General features: G+C 47.1%; 1 protein-coding gene and 1 non-coding gene across 4 annotated transcripts in view; both read left to right on the forward strand.

Moving 5' to 3' along the window:
* XRCC5 (X-ray repair cross complementing 5) overlaps positions 1-6,915 on the forward strand; it is a 93,262-nt gene extending 86,347 nt beyond the window's left edge. For all 3 annotated transcript variants that reach the window (XM_036320279.1, XM_036320281.1, XM_036320280.1), the window contains 2 exons: positions 5,866-5,940; positions 6,699-6,915. In XM_036320279.1, the coding sequence (XP_036176172.1) occupies positions 5,866-5,940; positions 6,699-6,713 (90 nt within the window). In that variant the 3' untranslated portion in view covers positions 6,714-6,915. The remainder of the gene's footprint in view (positions 1-5,865; positions 5,941-6,698) is intronic.
* A 6,450-nt stretch (positions 6,916-13,365) lies between these two features.
* LOC118662338 lies at positions 13,366-13,497 on the forward strand. The gene has a single exon (XR_004969719.1). It is a non-coding gene; the product is annotated as a small nucleolar RNA SNORA51 (small nucleolar RNA).
* The last annotated feature ends 4,600 nt before the right edge of the window (positions 13,498-18,097 follow it).

The raw sequence follows: 18,097 nt of genomic DNA on the forward strand, positions 1-18,097 counted from the left end.
TGTGTTAGGGTGAGAACATGCTTCTCAACCAGGAGACATTTGGCAGTCTAGACACATTTTTGGTGGTTACAACAGAGGGTTCTTTAAGAAATTTAAATAATGTGCTACTGGCTCCCAGTGGGTCAGGTTTTGAAACATCCTACAGTGCACAGGACAGCTCCACAACACGGAATTATCTGGCCCCAAATGTTGATAATGACACTGTCAAGAAGCCCTGGATTAGAAGAATCTAAACAAACCAGATTCTTAACTAAGGCAGAGGACATTGGCTTATGTTGCATAAAATTTATTCAGCTGGAAAGAATCCTAATGATCTCTTAGCTGAGTTTTATTTTTTAAACTGAACACTTACAAGGGAGCCTGATATGTAGAACAGGTAAAGGTGGTGCTCCTCAGTTGATAGGAGTGGCAGATCAAGAGCACCCGTGCCCAGGGGGCAGAACCTGAGAAATAACTGATCTTGTGCCAACTCTGTATTTTATGGATGAAGAAACGTAGGGCCTTGAAAAGTAAAATGATTTGTCTGAGATCTTCGTGGTAAGTCATTGCCCAGGAAGCCAGTTGTAGGACCATCCCCAGTCCTCCATTCTTTCTACTTCATATTAAAAACAATGGGGGGGAAACCAAGATGGCGGCATAGGTTAACGCCGGAGATCGCTGCCTCAAACAACCACTTCAGAGATATAACTACAGGACAGAATGGACATCACCCAGAACCACGGGAAGGCTGGCTGAGTGGAAATTCTACAACTAGGAGGAAAGAGAATATCATACCCAGACTCAGAGGAGGCGCAGTGCTGAAGTGAAATACTCGGGTGCGGAGTGTGCGCGCGGAGCGGGCTGGCGGCGGAGGGTGCGGTTGTTGTTTTCAATCGGGAGGGAGTTTCAGACTCTGAGCTCCAGATCCGGGCGAGTCTCTGGGGACCGAGACTCAAACGGGAGAAACGGGACTGTCTGGCTTCGGTCGGAACTCGAAGGCAGCTTTCTCTCCGAGGTTTGCAGCCATTGCTGGGGCTCTGAGAGGCAGAGCCCCTGGGGAAGGAACTGAGAGTCGCCATAACTGCTTGTTCCGCCTGCCCTGTAGATGCCCGGGGACCCGCCCCGCCCAAGCCCTGCACAGAACCATTTGCCGGATAGCCTCAGGCAAATGCTAGATTAGCACCGCCCTAGAGATCCAGCACAGAAGCTCTCCCACTGCAGACACAGCGGACTCTAATAGCCAGTTAGCCTGGAGGTCAAATCACCCCGGTATTGCCGACATCAATCAAGGCTTAAAGGCAACAAGACTGCGGACAAAGACCACTAGGGGGTGCACCAAGAAAGCATAAAAAATGCGGAGACAAAGAAACAGGACAAAACTGTCAATGGAGGATATTGAGTTCAGAACCACACTTTTAAGGTCTCTTAAGAACTGTCTAGAAGCTGCCGATAAATTTAGTAAAGCCCTTGAAAAGACTGGTGAGACCGCCGATAAATGTAGTGAGATCCTCAAGAAATCTAATGAGACCCTCGATGTTGTGATAAAGAACCAACTAGAAATTAAGCATACACTGACTGAAATAAAGAATATTATACAGACACCCAACAGCAGACCAGAGGAGCGCAAGAATCAAGTCAAAGATTCGAAATGCGAAGAAGCAAAAAACACCCAACTGGAAAAGCAAAATGAAAAAAGAATCCGAAAATATGAAGATAGTATAAGGAGCCTCTGGGACAGCTTCAAGCACACCAACATCAGAATTATAGGGGTGCCAGAGGATGAGAGAGAGCAAGATATTGAAAACCTATTTAAAGAAATAATGACAGAAAACTTCCCCCACCTGGTGAAAGAAATAGACCTACAGGTCCAGGAAGCGCAGAGAACCCCAAACAAAAGGAATCCAAAGAGGACCACACCAAGACACATCATAATTAAAATGCCAAGAGCAAAAGATAAAGAGAGAATCTTAAAAGCAGCAAGAGGAAGAAACCCAGTTACCTACAAGGGAATACCCATACGACTGTCAGCTGATTTCTCAACAGAAACTTTGCAGGCCAGAAGGGAATGGCAAGAAATATTCAAAGTGATGAATACCAAGAACCTACAACCAAGATTACTTTATCCAGCAAAGCTATCATTCAGAACGGAAGGTCAGATAAAGAGCTTCACAGATAAGGAAAAGCTAAAGGAGTTCATCACCACCAAACCAGTATTATATGAAATGCTGAAAGGTATCCTTTAAGAAGAGGAAGAAGAAAAAAAAAAAAAGGTAAAGATACAAATTATGAACAACAAATATGCATCTATCAACAAGTGAATCTAAGAATCAAGTGAATAAATAATCTGGTGATCATAATAGAATCAGGGACATAGAAAGGGAATGGACTGACTATTCTTGGGGGGGAAAGGGGTGTGGGAGATGCAGGAAGAGACTGGACAAAAATCGTGCACCTATGGATGAGGACAGTGGGTGGGGAGTGAGGGCGGAGGGTGGGGCGGGAGCTGGGAGGAGGGGAGTTATGGGGGGAAAAAAAAGAGGAACAAATGTAATAATCTGAACAATAAAGATTTAATTAAAAAAGAAAAAAAATAATAATAATGTTAAAAATAAAATATAAATAAAGTAAAATAACACTTTGTTTCTTAAAAAAAACAAAAAACAAAAAAAAAAAACAATGGGGGAAGGGGATTAATCCCTGTGGCTTTTGGACTATCATTTCTCTTGGGATTCAGAGAGGCTGAGCTAGTCTAAATAATTATGTGATACAAGTTCTATGGTGGGGAGGAGGATTAGCTTTTTAGCACTTGCTTTCTTGCAGCTGCCTAATTTAGCTTTCTTTACTGTTGTTGACATTTATTGCTTTTATACATCTGGACTATGAGTGTATAATCACCTGCTGGTGTTGGAACCAGCCCTATGGAAACCATGTGCCTTTGACTTGGGGATTGGTGAGGGTCTGAGCAGAAGCTGATTGTTAGTTTCTCGTTCTACGGAGGGATAGGACTGGAAATTTCTGTACAGAGGTTATTGACTCCATTTCTCTGCTTGGGGCCAGGATTGTATTTCTGTGTACTTGACAAGTAACAGTTTATCCATCCCCTAAAGATCTCTGAGTAACGAGATTCTCGGTAGCCCCAAGTGAGTGATGGTGCTCTGAGGAAGAAGGAGCGTGTCACCCACGTGTCCTTTCTATTTATTTTCTACCTTTTCAGCATCTTGTAGAGGGAAAGAGCACAAGAAAAGATGAGAATTGGTGCCTACCCACTTTGCTGCCTTCAGAGAATCTGTTGCTCTTATTGAGAAAGCCGGCCCATCCTTGAATTCTCTGCTCTGTCTGTCCCTCCTTGTCACTGTGTAGCCTGGAAATCACTGGCAGTTTAAACCTCTGATGAGGAGTGATACATGTAAGAGATCAGCCTTGCCTGGGGCTTTGGGGAGGATAATGGACAGCAGCCCAGCTTTTAGCCATGATTTGCTTACGCAGAAATGTTGAGCAGCGCTATCAGGACACTCAGTTGCAGACGCTCAGCACTGGATGGAGATGAAAGTTGGTTTGCTGCTGTTCCTCTCTTCCTAGGAATTTGGCCTAGTCTCAGAGATGTGCCATTTGAGTTTAATTATATAGATCTCCGTCCTGCTGTGCAGATAGTCCTGTCTCAATTTATCCTCTAATTGCAGCGTGAAAGGGGCTTTGCAGGTGGGGAGGGGATGGTAATATGGAGTTTTTAGGGCTCTGTGCCAAAAAGCATGAGGGATTTTCTAGTTTCCTCAGTAAGCACCCGCCATGGATCAGGTTACTAAGGGGTAATAGACGATGCAGTGCCCTGTGGAGCCTTTGGCCTGCATGCAGTTTGTCTGTGTGTGAATGGTGCTGGGCATTTGTGGCTTCACAGAGGTTTGGAGCAAGACACAGCTCTGCTTTATGTTTTCTTCGCCCAGCCCGCTATCCTATCCTTTAGCCATTACATTCCTGACACCGGAGAAATGAGAAAAGAAACAAAATAAAAACCCTTTTTAATAGTTATAATAATTAGGAGAATCATAAATAAAAATTAATTTGGGATTCTGCGATAGAGCAGAGTTTAATCTTTAGACATTAACCATATGCAAATACACATGTAGATTTCTTATTTATCTGTATTTGGTCCTCAAATATCTTCATTAATAATTAACCAGAATAAATAAATAGAATTAATGGTACGGAAGCTGCATTACAGTTCTGTTCTAGACTGTACCCTTACTGCTAGCATTTTCTATCTCTCCCATTGACTAGCACTGAACACAGTCCAATTTAGGGTCAACAAAGGGTGATGGAAAGATCCATAAATGTCTTTAGAAAAACATAAATCCCTTAATCTCTCAGTCAGACTTGAAGATAATGATGGTGGGTTTGCTTTGACTGCGGGTTACAAGTTCAGGGGAGGATGCATGAAAAACAAGCCGCCATGGCACAGTCCAGGGTGCTAACGAGGGCACCTCCCAGTTCTGTACATGCAGCCTGCACTGTGCGCATTTGGTTAACTGTGTGAGTTTTGCCCGTGGGGAATGGAAGGACATGCAGCCTTGCTTTCTAAGACTTGCTATGCACAGCCTAATGTTTAAAGGGTGACTTGTTGAAGAGACATATTTTGAGTCTATAAGTTTTAGGTTTCAGGAGCCTCGATTGTATCCATTATACCATAAAAATAACAGGAATGTACACATAGGGAAAGCAATTCTTGCATATTTTCATGGTGAAGAAGTGAGGAAAGTACAACTACACTGCTCCTCAAGAGAGCAAGAGTGGGAGGGCAGGTTCGCTCACCACACGCGTGCTCCGTGTACACTGACCCGAGGAATGCTGATGGGATGCTTGCCCCCCTCCCACCTCCCCTCTCCCCCCTCCCCCTCCCCCTCCCACCTCCCACCTCCCCCCTCCCACCTCCCACCTCCCACCTCCCACCTCCCACCTCCCACCTCTCCTTTTAAAAGCACTCGCTCCTGCAGGCTCGTCTCTGCTGCCATTTTAAGTACTTACGCTGCCAGAAGATCACTTCTCGTGTTAGGATAGATAAGTGGTTGATAAAACCTAGCTCTTGAATGTGGTTACCATGTGCCTTGAAGAAAAAGAGTTCCCACTGCTATCTCTCAGAGGGACAGGATGAGAGCAGGGGTGTTCAGATCGTTTTCAAGGGCTCTCATTACCCTTTTAAAGTCTGAGTTTTATTACCAAATCTTTGCAGACTTCTGTTCAAGCTCTGGCTTTGCTGTGGCTCTGCCTTTCAGAAGCTGCAAGTCTGGAGCGTGGCTGCTGAGCAGACGGGTACAGGAGAAGTTTTCTCATCCACTTCTTTTCAAACAGCTTCTAACACAATGGATTTCCAGAAAATGAATTGAATAACCTCCAAGCTCACCTATTTATTTATTTTACATCATTGATAAGAAATTCTTCCTTTTGCCTCTTTTGCCCACAGAGGAGAGGAGTTGGAGAATAGTGGGTTATAATCTTTAATTCTAACCCTTCATTTTTATGATCCCTTCAAAGGAGACTAAGACATACTGGTTTAGGGTGTTTGGTTCTTTTCTTAACCCTAATGACCCCGCACAGCTCCTCTGGGAGCACAGGTGGGAACATCAGGCATCTTCCCTGCCTGACGTGGGACTCCACAGGGTCACTGTCTCCCTCTTCACAGGCACTTTCTCGGTGACCAGTTAGTGTAGACAGTTCAACCTCAGAATTAGTCTTTCACCCAGAGACAAACACAGGAGCAAATATCGAGATGACGCTTCTTGGGAGCCATCAGGAGCTGGTATCAGGTTTGCCTGTGGCCCTGCTAGCGGTTTGTGTCTTCATCTCAAGAGGAGGAATGTCATTTTGGTATCATAACTGCTTTTATATTCACAGTTTCTGGCCCCTAAAGAAAATCCAAATGAGGAGAGAGCAGCCCTCTTTGAAGAAGGTGGTGATGTGGATGATTTAGTAAGTACTTTCACACAAACGGGCTTATCTTGGAAGTTGTCTAACCTGTGAGTATAGCACAGAGGCTGCTGGTCATAGCCTCGTTTCTTACTTGTGCTTTCATTCCTAACACACCGGAAGCTCCCACACTGTTATTTGTTGCCATCATAAATTTAATCGGGTGATTTCATAGTCGGAGTCCCTGGGCTCAGTGGTTTTAGTCACATAGTTCATCCAGTTTAATCCTCCTCTTTGAAGGACTAAGAGAGCTGGGGAGGCTATTCCTGTGGTAGCAAAATGGCCCAGTTTCTGAAATTGCTCTCAGCCTAAGTAAGCGATACAGCATGCGATTTGTGTAGGTTGATGAATAAAAACCAGCCTTTAAGAAGCCTAATTCTTAAATGTTCTCACTTAACTTAATGTAAACAAACCAGGCTGGCAGGCATGTGGGGCCTTCTGGACCTCATCGCATTGCGGTGCCTGGGGGCTGGGTACAGGTGTTGGCCTTTGTGCCCATCTTTCAGGTGTGGGAACTTTCTGCCTTTAAGGCTCACGTGACATGGCAGCCGTCCAGTAACAGCTGTCAGCTTTCCGTGGAGAAGCTCTTAGCATTACAATGAGGAGATACTTGGTATTTAACTCCTGAAATAGTTAGTGGTGGACTAGAATGCACATCTGTGTGTGTTGCCAGCGAAGAGAACCATCGTCATTAAACTCACCAGAGCAGCAGTGGCCTGCAGTGGCCTGGCTCCTTTCTGAACATGTTGTTCCTGTTGCAGCTGGACTTGATTTAGGTCCTGGACGTGTGGGGATCGACACGAATCGTCATTACTGTCATGCTGGGACCTCTACACAGAACAGCCTGGAGGGACCGAAGCTCTGGAGATAGTCTCTGAGGTTGCGCGGAAGGAACCTCCTAATTCTTCGTGTAATGAGCACACACACAGGAGGGATGTTTAGACCCGTACAGGTTTATAAAGTGTCCTTGTTTTCTGATTGGTGTGTTGTTGCGTGTGGTCTTACTGATCTCCGTATATAGCACATGCGCTTTGAAGTTTCTGGAAGTGGGCTTCCTCCTGACCTGGGGTGTTGGTAAGGGTGGCAGCCCTCATGAAGCTCTCTCATCGAGACCATGGCAGGGCCCTGGCTGAGTTTCTCAGTCCTCGCAGGAGGTGTGGTCCATCGCTGGTCCTCTCAGCAGTCACAGCTCATGCTGATCATTGATGCCCTTCGTTTCCTATAACAGAAAGCTGGGTTTGGAAAGCCATGGGTAGGGTAGGTCCTACCCATTTCTGTTTTTATGTAAGCCTTTTATTCCCACAGTACTTTGGCTGTCTGTGCCGGTGGTTTTCTGTAAGCAGGTGGGAGGGGAAGCAGTCTCCTGCATACCCATTCTAAGCAGCGAGTGATGGTGTCCTCACGGAGAAAAGACGCTCTTTCTGCCCTCTGACATGTTAGTGACCACCCCCCCCCCCCAAAAAAAAAAAAAAAGAAATTCACCACAGCAGTTAGGATTTTATCATTTCACTAGAGGCCCTGTGCACAAAATTCGTGCATGGAGAGGGGGGGAGGGGGGGGGTGTCTCTCAGCCTGGCCTGTGCCCTCTCGCAATCTGGGACCCTCAGATAGGGTCCCTAGGCCCGGCCAGCAATCAGGGTCTATCGGGGCTTTCCTTCCCCTGGCTGCCGGCAGCTGGCCCTGCCCCCACCGCTGCCACTGCTTGCCATCTGTGCAGCACTGCCCCCCCCTTCCCCACTCCCCACCACCGGGTGCCTCCCTCTGTGGGAGACAGGCATGGGGTGCCATCACTCGGCTGGCCTGGGCCTCCCTCTGCGGGGTGATCGCTGGCTGGCCCTGCACACCCGCCACAGTGTCGCTGGCTGGTGGCCTGGGCCTCCCTCAGAGGGGTGATTGTACATCTTGTGTGAGTGGAAAGGGTCAAACTGCTGAATTGTGAAGAAAGAATCTGTGTCTGCGTTTATTGAGAATGTGGATATGAAACAAACTGCAGAGTGTTCCATAAATGTTACCTGTTATTGATATGTATGTGTCTTTGTGTCCTATTTATGAATTCTTACATTTTGAGGAAAAAGACCACATGTACGGGCAGTGTCTGGTCCCAGACATGTGGCCTGTCTTTTTATGTTGCCTTTATGGCATTGTGTGGGGCACTGCTTCATCGTGACACACCCTTCCCTCTACCTCCTGCCTCAGCCACGTCCCTCTTGGACCCTTTGAAAGTGCTTCCAATCAGCCACCTCCTGTCTTCTGCAGCCCCCTGCAGAGCTCTTATCTGTGTTGCCTTTGCCATGGAGCAGGAAACCCCATCGAGCCAGGTAACCACAGGGCTGCAAGTATGCAGGGCGCATTTGAGCTCCCTGCAGCTCTGTCCTGGCTGTTGGGGCCCACACTTGGTGAGAATCCCAGAGGCTGCTGTTTGGGAGGCTCAGGCAGGACTGCACGTCTCAGACTTTGCTCTACATAGAATCACCCCAGGAGCTTTAAAAACTATTGCCGTCCAGGCCACAGCCTCCCGATTAGGTCAGAAAGTGGGAGCCGGCATCAGTAGTAAAGATCCCCGGCTGCTTCCCTGTGTGGCCATGTCTGGGCACCATCTCCTGGTGTTTCCCCCCTACTCTGGGCAGCATTTCCCTCTGTCTGCCTGAGAGACATGGGCAGAAAGGCTGTTCAGTTGCTCCTCCTGAGTAGCTTGGAGGCTGCGGTCTCTGCATCTTAGGGCTGTAGGGAACAAAGCAGGGATTCTTCCTTTGTCTCTTTCCCGCCTCGCCGCTCCCGTTTCTCTTTTCTCCTACCAAATTAAGTCCTTGTCAGTGAGGCAAGAGTGCTCAGTGCCCAGAATGAAACAGTAACCTCCAAACAACGCAGAGGGAAGTGTCCATCTGGTCCTGCCTTGTATATGTCTATTCTGAGTTTTTAGGGCCGTGTAATGAAGGACTCTTGAGTCTAGAGTCAGTGGAGGACCCCCGAGCCCCACTTTCTTCCTGGTGAGATAATATGATGAAATGATGCTAACTCCAGTAAGGTAGTGTTGAGGACATGAAAAAAGAGAGGAGCTAACCTTGTATATTAGTATAGAACAGCAATTTTCAACCTTTTTCATCTAATTGCATACAGAAAATAATTACTAAAGTTCTGCAGCACACCAAAAAGTATACTTTTTAATAATATATATGCCAATATGATCAAAAATAGGTATAATTTTGATTCATTCACACCATATGGCTATTGTCATTTTTCTTTTTTTCTTTTCTTTTTTTTTTTTTTTTACAATCTAAGGGAAAGGAGTTCAGTGCCCCTGATTAAATAATCAGGTATTGCATGTTTTAAAAATCCTTGTGGCACACTGGTGGAAAATTGCTGGTATAGCAGTTCATTTCTGGGAGGTCCCAAAGACTCAAAAGCTCCATCCCTCCACTCCTTGGTTCTGGTTCTGAAGTGCACCCATCTCATTGCTATAGCTCATGGCTTTGGTCCTTGTTAAAATGAAGTCACTCCTAATAAATATATCCTACAACCCCCCCAAAAACAATCAGAAAGAATATATGTACCCCTATTTTCATAGCAGCATTATTTGCAATTAGAGGCCTGGCGCATGAAATTTGTGCACGGGTAGGGTCCCTAGGCCTGGCCAGCGATCAGGGCCAATCTGGGGCGACCAGTGTGGCTATTGGGGGGGAGGGGCCTCCCCGCTGGCACCCACCTTGGCTGACCTGGGGCCTGTGGGCTGGGGGCAGCTCCTGCGTTGAGCATCTGCACCCTGGTGGTCAGTGCACGTCATAGCGATTGGTCGTTCTGCTGTTTGGTTTATTTGCATATTAGGCTTTTATTATATAGGATAGCTAAAATTTGGAAATAGCTCAAGTGCCCATTATTAGATGAATGGATAAAAAAGCTGTGGGATATTTACACTATGGAATACTATGCAGCTTACCCTTTGGAACAGCATGGATGGACCTGGAAAGTATTATGCTAAGTGAAATAAGCTAAACTGAGAAAGACAAATATCACATGATCTCACTTATTTGTGGAATCTAATGAACAAAATGAATTGACCAACAAAATAAGACTCAGGGAGGCATGGCAAGACATACCTTGATATAGGGTTGGGGGGACGAGAAGAGTTAAACCAAAAAACTTCTATACTTATGTGTATAGCCCATGGACACGGGCAATGGGGTAATGAAGACCTGGGGCTGGGAGGAGGGGTGGAAAGTGGGGGAGGATGGGAGATATTTGTAATACTATCAACAATATACATATATATATATATATATATATATATATATATATATATATATTGTTATATATATATATATGTATATGTATATGTGTGTATATATATAAAATAAATAAAAATAATAATTTAACCTGTTATCAGGTATTTATCCTTTAGTGTGGATGCTGGCTCCAGAGCGAGTTTTGTTCCAGGGCAGTAGGAGAGCCCTAAGCCTGAGAAGTGAAGAACAGGCACAGGATTTCTATAGACCAAAGGCAAACTTGATGGTTTTCTAGGTGGTGAGGTCCCTACTGTGGTTTCATTCAAGTGAAAAGCTCACGTTGGATCTCACACTGCCATCCCAGGACAGTGGGCGCAGAAATCAGACAGACATGGTGTCTCTGTCTTCCCAGAGGTAGTGGAGCTCCTCAGAGCTTGCGACTTTCCTTTTCCTCTAGGTCCTGACATAGAGAGGAGCACAACTTGTCACAGACAGTTGGGACCAAAGTAGCCTTGTTTATGACCAGGAACGCACCAACATCCCCTAAATGCAGGGCTCTGCACATGTCTGGAGACTCTGAGGCCTGGCCTCCCACCCTTGCTTCACACTCAACTGGCAAGACGGAACAACAAGCACATCGCATGCAGATGGAAGTGGGGAGTTCCTGAGCACGGGTCCAAAAAGGGGGAAAACCCTCTTCTAAGGAATGTTCCCCTGCTGCACTTGGGAACTTGAGGATCTGGCCCACCCCTCGCTTCCACTTAATTCTAGTGGGCTTCCCAGGAGGAGACTACAGGGAACCTAAGGCGGGAAGGAGATGGGACAGGCCCGGAAGACCCTGCTCTCCTTTCCTGGTGTCCCTCTCTCTAGGAACCAACAGGAAAGTTGGGCTGGAAGATGCTCCGAATAATTGCTTTTCTGCCCTGAGATGGCTCCTCCATCGCCAGTCAGAGTTTTAATTAATCACGCCAGCAGATGGGCTGTCATGGGCCCCAGCAGCCAGGGTAATGAACTCATTTATTATCAGGCTCTGTCAGTGGGACGCCGTCTCGGCTTCTGGGAAAAGAAGAGGCTCCTGACACCAGAGCCCAGGATACGTGCAGTTTGGGAAAAATCTGTGGAAATGTTCTGATTTCATACCATGCACTGCCTTGTAAGAAGAGAGGGAAGGGGACTGTGACTCAGTCCAGAGCAAGAAGCCGTGATGGTGCTTTAAGTGGTGCTGGAGGTTTGCTTGGCCCTCTGGTACCCCCTTCACCCACCTGTCTCAGGAAGCTAGGGTGACACGGAGGGAGCCACGGCATGCGTTCTTAAGCAGGGGATGGCAGGATGCTTTGACACCAGTTCTCAGAGGTCCAAGGTCATGCCCTGTGGGTGCATTTCTGGATTTGTGCTCTGTGTTGTCTCATTCATCCCAGTTATAAGTGGCACGCGTTTAATAAATGCTGCATTAATGGAAGAATGGATAAGTAAATAGTAAGTGTGGTTTGCTCCACATAGAAGCCACCACTATGAAGGGGGGAGAAGCTTTTATTGAGCCCAAATTAAGGCCCAAGGTTCTAAGCAGCACCTGCTATAGGGCCCTGGATCTTATAGACAGTTCTTGCTTTGGGGATTACAGTGGACTATGTCAGGACTAGGTCAGCCAGAACATGTAATAAGCATGACCACTCTAGTATGAGAGGCCGGGGGATGGGCCAGAAGGGGCAGTATGCACACCTGGTCTGTCCCCTCGTTGGCTGAGGAGGCTGAGACCAGCATAGTGGAAGGCTCACCTAAGGCCGTTCAGCTAGTAGGCCAGGTGGGCCTGAACTCAGGTCTCCTGACTCCTGCCCCCTATTCTTTCATTGTTTCCAGGCCACCTGACACCCCCTTCACAACCTGCTCACCTGTCACTCAAGGCAGCCTGCTCTTGTACAGTTGGCCTGGGTCCCCTGCTATGTTTATCCTGCCCTTTGGGGTGAAATTTGTGTTTTGTCTACAGAGCAGAATCCCTTTTCTCCTTCCACTGCTCATGTGGGGGCACCTTTGTTGTGGCCTGAACTCTGGGGATGGGATTGGGTGGTGAGCCATGCCTGCTGCCCTGCGGGGGCCTCCTCACCTGTGCAAAGGACAGGTGTCTGCTGTACTCTGGGCTGTAGGTCTCCCTCTCAACTGGGCAGTCAGCAGAGTAAACAGGACTGTTTGGGAGGGCCTGTTTCCTTGGAGCACATCCTCATGAATGTTTACTGTTGTGGAAAAGGGATAACGTGCCCTTAGTCTCTACTATGAAACCAGAAACTCTACAAGAGCTAAGCTTCCCCATTAAAGGCACAGTGGAGCGAGCTGCTAACAATTTTATTTGCACTTTAAGAACGATAGCAACCGCACAGCACTGGTTGTGCCAGGTCCTGACACAAGGCAGGGGCACAGTGTGAAATTTCCAAGCTCACCCAAGCAGTAAGGGGTGCAAACCAGCTTAGATTTAGGTTCGTCCAGCTTCCAAATCGGTGCTCTTAGCCACCTTACAGCGTGGTCTCCTCAGGAAGGCAACTCGGGCTGCACAGTTATTTTTCCCTAGCTCCTGGCAGAGGAGAAATGGACCGCTGGGCTTCTGGAGGTTGGCTCCTCAGAAGTACCTTCACACACTGATACTGGACCATTGGAGAACAGAATGAATGCTTCGCATTTCAAAGGCTCTTCAAAACCGGGAAGAGGCTTACAGGTTGCAGGTTCTTCCTGCAGGTGGGTGCCGGAATCTGCCCTGGCACAGAGCCCTTAGAGAGGAAGTGGCTGTGTGTGTGGCTGAGGGACTGGACCCGGGAGCAGGGCAGGTGTTGCAAGGAGCCAGGTAAGAAAAGAGTAAATAAAGCAATAAAGCTGCTGGCCTTAGGAAATACACAGCCTGTCTGTGTGTGGTCTGTTTTGTAGAGACACGTACACAGAGAGCTGGGTCTCCACAATGAAAAGCAATGACGTGTGATGACAAATGAAACTTGAATCTTGCCCTAGCTCATTTGACTCAGTGGATAGAGCGTCGGCCTGTGGACTGAAGGGTCCAGGGTTCGATTCTGGTCAAGGGCATACTCCTGGGGGGCAGGCTTGATCCCCAGTAGGGGTCATGCAGGAGGCAGCCGATCAATGATTCTCTCTCATCATTGATCTCTCCCCCTCCCTTCCTCTCTGAAATCAATAAAAATATTTTTTAAAAAAAAAAAAAACCCCTTGAGGCCTCCTGGTGCTTACCACAGGCTGTGTTCTTACACTGACTGTACAGAAATAGGAGGCAGAGTAAACTTGCCCCATATACACCTTAGCTCAGGCTCTTTGCCTGGTCTGTATTGTGAATGGGGAGACATTGAGAAAATAAATAAATAAATAAAAAACACCCTTGAATCCTCATTAGTGGCAGGGGCCAGCCAGTAGTAGGTAGTGGTAAGGACTGCGTCCACTGTAGCATACACCCCTCTGAAAGGGACTGTTGCTACTCAGTGGTAGCCATGTAGGAATCCAGACTGAGTGTCGTCCTATTTAAAAAACTTTTGAGGCATTATAAATATCAATTTTTATGTTAAATATCCTGATTTTTCAAGATGGGCTCAAAAGTTTGAAATTTTAAATTCACTTGTTATCCCTGAGGTATGACTCGATGAACCCACTGTGGAGGGTGGTGTCTTCTGGTGTTACTTGAGGTCAAGTTCAGTGTGAACCAACAGCTCCAGCTGGGAGAGGCCCAGTACCCCACCAGACCCTGCATGGCACACAGGGACAGTGGCAGGTGGCCGTGGAGCCAGACAGATCCCCTTTTAGGACTCTGTAAGACCCAGGGACAAGGAGGACCTCCCAAAGGGTGACACAGTCGTTTAGCTTATAGGTGGCTTTAACCTAAATTGAAGGATTCAAAGGGAAGTGCCCATTCCTGGTGTCCTACGTGAGCTAGAGCCAGCAGTTCATACCACTTACAACGGTTTGATTTTATCCCCACAACAGCCCTGAGAGCTAAGAAACCACCACATGTTTATAATTCACATGGGCTGCCTAGCTTAAAGGAATACAGTAAATAGGATAGTAAATATCTGCCCAAGTACATGTCACCAGACAGACTGTGTCCTTGGCTCACCACTCAGCAGCCATATGGTTTGGAGCAACTTTGAGCTCCTGGGTCTGCATTTCCTCATCTCTGTTATAAGTATGACATAGTGACTATTAGCTGTGCCGTAGGATGGAATTATTTAATGTGCAAAAAGTACTTAGCATGATACCTCTCTCCTAATGAGAACTCAATAAATGTTAGCCGTCTCTGCTCTTTCCACGTCCAAATCCTCAGGTGTCACAGCCCACGGAGCCATTATTTAAGATGCGCCAGAAATGTCAAATGTACACTGGACTTCACAGTCTCAGGATGAAACTGAGAACATGAAATACCTCATCAGTACTTTATACACTGAGTGGCCAGATCATTCTAAACGTCTGAATAGCACAGCATACCTAAGTATCGTTGCTGATCAAGTTCATCCTGTCATGTTGATGGCGTATCCCAATGGAGATGGCTTCTTCCAAGAAGACAATGACCATGCCACGGTGCTCGTATTGTGCAGGAGTGGTTTCAAGCACATGAGGGAGTCTTTACCTTGCTTAGGTGGCCCCAACAATCACCAGATCTCAGTCCAATTGAGCATTTGTGGGATGAAGTTAAAAGAGCCATCAGGCAGCTGGTTCCACAACCATCAAATCTCACAGAACTGGACAGTACTATCCATCAGGCATGGTGTCAGATTCCTCACATCACCTTTCAACATCTCGTGGAGTCAATGCCAAGAAGAATTGCCGCAGTATTGAAGGCAAATGTGGCCCAATGAAGTACTGATGGGGTGGTCATAATAATCTGGCCAGTCATAATAATCTGATCACTCAGTGTATATTATATTGGTTATATGTTTAAATAATACCTAGGGTATATTGGGTTAACATCATTAAAATTAATTTTACCTGTTTTTTTTTTTTAACCTCTTTTAATGTAGCAACTAGAAAGTTTAAAATTATAGCTGTGGCTCCCATGAAAGTCCTCTTAGACTGCATTGGTCTGGAACCTAGAATAATGCCTGGTGCAGAGTGGGCCCTCAGGAAGTACATGTTGAATGAATGAATGAATGAGTGACTAGTTTTCACAGATTCCTCGGGCCTTTGTCTTCTCCCTTGAGCCATGTGCCCTCCCTCTGGCTCCTGTACCCCTACAATGACTGACCACCACAGACTCTCAGCAATCATTCATCATTAGACAATCCTCCCACTCCCATACCCCAAGTCACAGGGGACAGAGGCCCCAAGAGATGGAGGGCCTTGAGGAGGACACATGGTCAATGACAGAGCCGAGAGTGGAACCAGAACATCTGCCAGAGCAGAGGCACTTAGACACGACCTAGTTTTTCCAGTGAAGGCCTTGATTTTTATCAACATCTTCATAGAGGCAAGTGGAAATTCTCAGGGTCGGTCAGGGTAAGTGGTCACATGGCTACTAGACAAAACGAATTCTCAGGAGACTGCCATCCCTTCCTCTGAAACCTTGACCTTCAAATTACAGCCAAGTCTAGCCCCACCACCCACCTCTCAGAAGCATTGAGGTTGCAGCCCTTAAGGCAGAAATCAACAGTGCTGTCATTTGGGGCATTCTGTCATGGCTTTAAGTAAAAGGGCCTTGGGGTGTCCTTGTAATAGTGATAATAGTATTGAAAAAAGCCAAAAGAGTTGGCAATAGCTCTTTGGAAGTCTCTGAAATCGTTAATATTATTGATCCAGAGAGGCTGCCAGTTGGCACTTGCTGGGTTGTTTTTCTCTCTCAGTTCCGCTAATTCAATTTCTCCTCTCTCTCTCTCTCTCTCTCTCTCTCTCTCTCTCTCTCTCTCTCTCTCTCTCTTTCCCCCCCCTCCCCCTTATTCCCTCCCTCCCTCTCTCCCTCCCACCACCACAGTGCAGAGAGTCAGGGCCTAGGGAACCATGTGCTAGTTAATAAAAGGTTTCGGAACAATTCACTTTGAATCAATTAAATCCAAATGTGTGACAGTTACATAATGTCATAAATACTTACTAGTACAGGGAGGAGGGCCAAGAAAGGCAAATGACACAGACCAAGATACACAGGAGTGGTGAAAAATGTCAGACAAGTGTGTGTGTGTGTGTTTTGATTGTTTTTCCAGTGTTGATCACTTCCTAGAGCAGAGCAGACCTAGAAGCCAGGCCTTGCAAGTCACAGACACTCCACAGCTCACTCCCCAGATGCTTGGAGGCCCAAACGGAGGAGCAAGTCTTCATTCTCACTCTTGAGAATCTGAGAGTCGGGGGAAGAAGAAAGAACTGCAACCCTAATTAATGTTCAAGGTGTTCAACTCAGACCAAAGCAAGTCAACAACTAGCCACCACTGGATAGGGCTGTGGACATATGTAACAGAGACTGCGGGGGATGTTGGTACTAGCACAAAGTAGAACTACGTCAAGGTGGAAGAGGATGTCTTTGCCTGGAGGAAGGATGGAGCCTTTCGATTTGGGAAAGGCACCTGAAGCTCGGAGGCATGGTAAGTGCAGGTGCGTACGCTGATTGTCCTTGCTGGTGACCAAACAGAGCACTTGGGTGAGGAATGACCTTGAAGTTGCATTTTAGACTTAATCTTTATGCAAGGTGGCAGCAGACATCCTTTGGGTCATGGCTGTTGTTGGTGCCCTTGCCATCTTTCTTAATCAGCAGTTTTTCAATAAAACTGAGCTTTCTGTTTGTTCTCGGGCTCCTGTGGATGTTTCCCCAGAGCTGGGAGGGCTGAGCTGTGGGCACGAGGTTTGGCCAGCTCCCTGAAAAAAACGTCCACCTGCTGAGAGCTCCAGTTGTCTCCCTGCCATTGTGATGAACGTGACACAGAGCACAAAAGAGGGCAAGTGGAAGAATGAATTGAAATAAAGGAAATGAAGCAACCTGTGAAAAACCAGCAAACAAGCCTACATCAGCAGTGAAAGTCAATGAGGCAAACACCATCTGGCCCTGAAAATGAATGGAGCAGAAAAGGATGGCCTCGCCTCCCGGGGATTGGTGCTCTGCTGGGTGCAGAGTCGTGTCCATGCCTGCCTGAGACTAGCCTGGGTCAGGTGCGCAGGTGAGGGTGGGCAGGTGTTAATACATTTCTGCAGAGCAAGATGTTGGACAGACTTTTCCCCTTGTAATAAATCAGGGCACAGTGTCACCTAATGGAAACTCTTCAGCAGGAAGGCGTTAGAGTCGCTGCTTCATTTCCATCCCCACGCAGAGCAGAATTCAGGGATTTGGATACAGTGGAGTTGTCCATGAGAGCACAGTCTGATCACTTGCACTCATTCACTCATTCAGTCCTGCATTCATCCATCCTCCCATTCATCATCCCTCTCTTCCTCTCCCGTATGCCACCACTGCTTTAGTCCATTGCTAGGGTCTCCTGCCTGACCCACCTGCCTCCCTCTGAGCTCTCATCCCTACACATGACCACCAGAACCTCTTTTAAAGCTCAAAGCTGCTGTGATCCCTCCTGATAGTCAATAATTCCCCACTGCTCACATGCAATACCCCCCACAATGGAACTGTTCCAACCAGCTGACCTCATCTCTTGCTGCACCATCCCTCCCCACACCCCCGCCTACATTCCGGTCGTGCCCACTAATGATCCACATTGTTTCTTGCTTTGGAGTCTTCTCTTATGCAGGTCCCCCTTCCTGGAACATCTTCCCTTTTGTCTTCTCCCACTTTCCCTCACCTATATGCCTGCTGATATTACTTAGAAGACCAAGCTATGAAAATGTGCAGCTATAGCTGCTGCCCTGCTGGGTCTGCCACCATGTTCATGTCAATGCAGTGGCTCCTGTGGGCTGCTTTCAGGCCACGCCTGAGCACGGTGGGCCCCGCCCAATAAGATAGGAGGTTCTGCCAATGGGTAGCTTTGGTCCAA

The sequence above is a fragment of the Myotis myotis genome, unplaced genomic scaffold (assembly GCF_014108235.1).
Source record: "Myotis myotis isolate mMyoMyo1 unplaced genomic scaffold, mMyoMyo1.p scaffold_m19_p_8, whole genome shotgun sequence".
In the NCBI taxonomy this organism is placed as follows: domain Eukaryota; kingdom Metazoa; phylum Chordata; class Mammalia; order Chiroptera; family Vespertilionidae; genus Myotis; species Myotis myotis.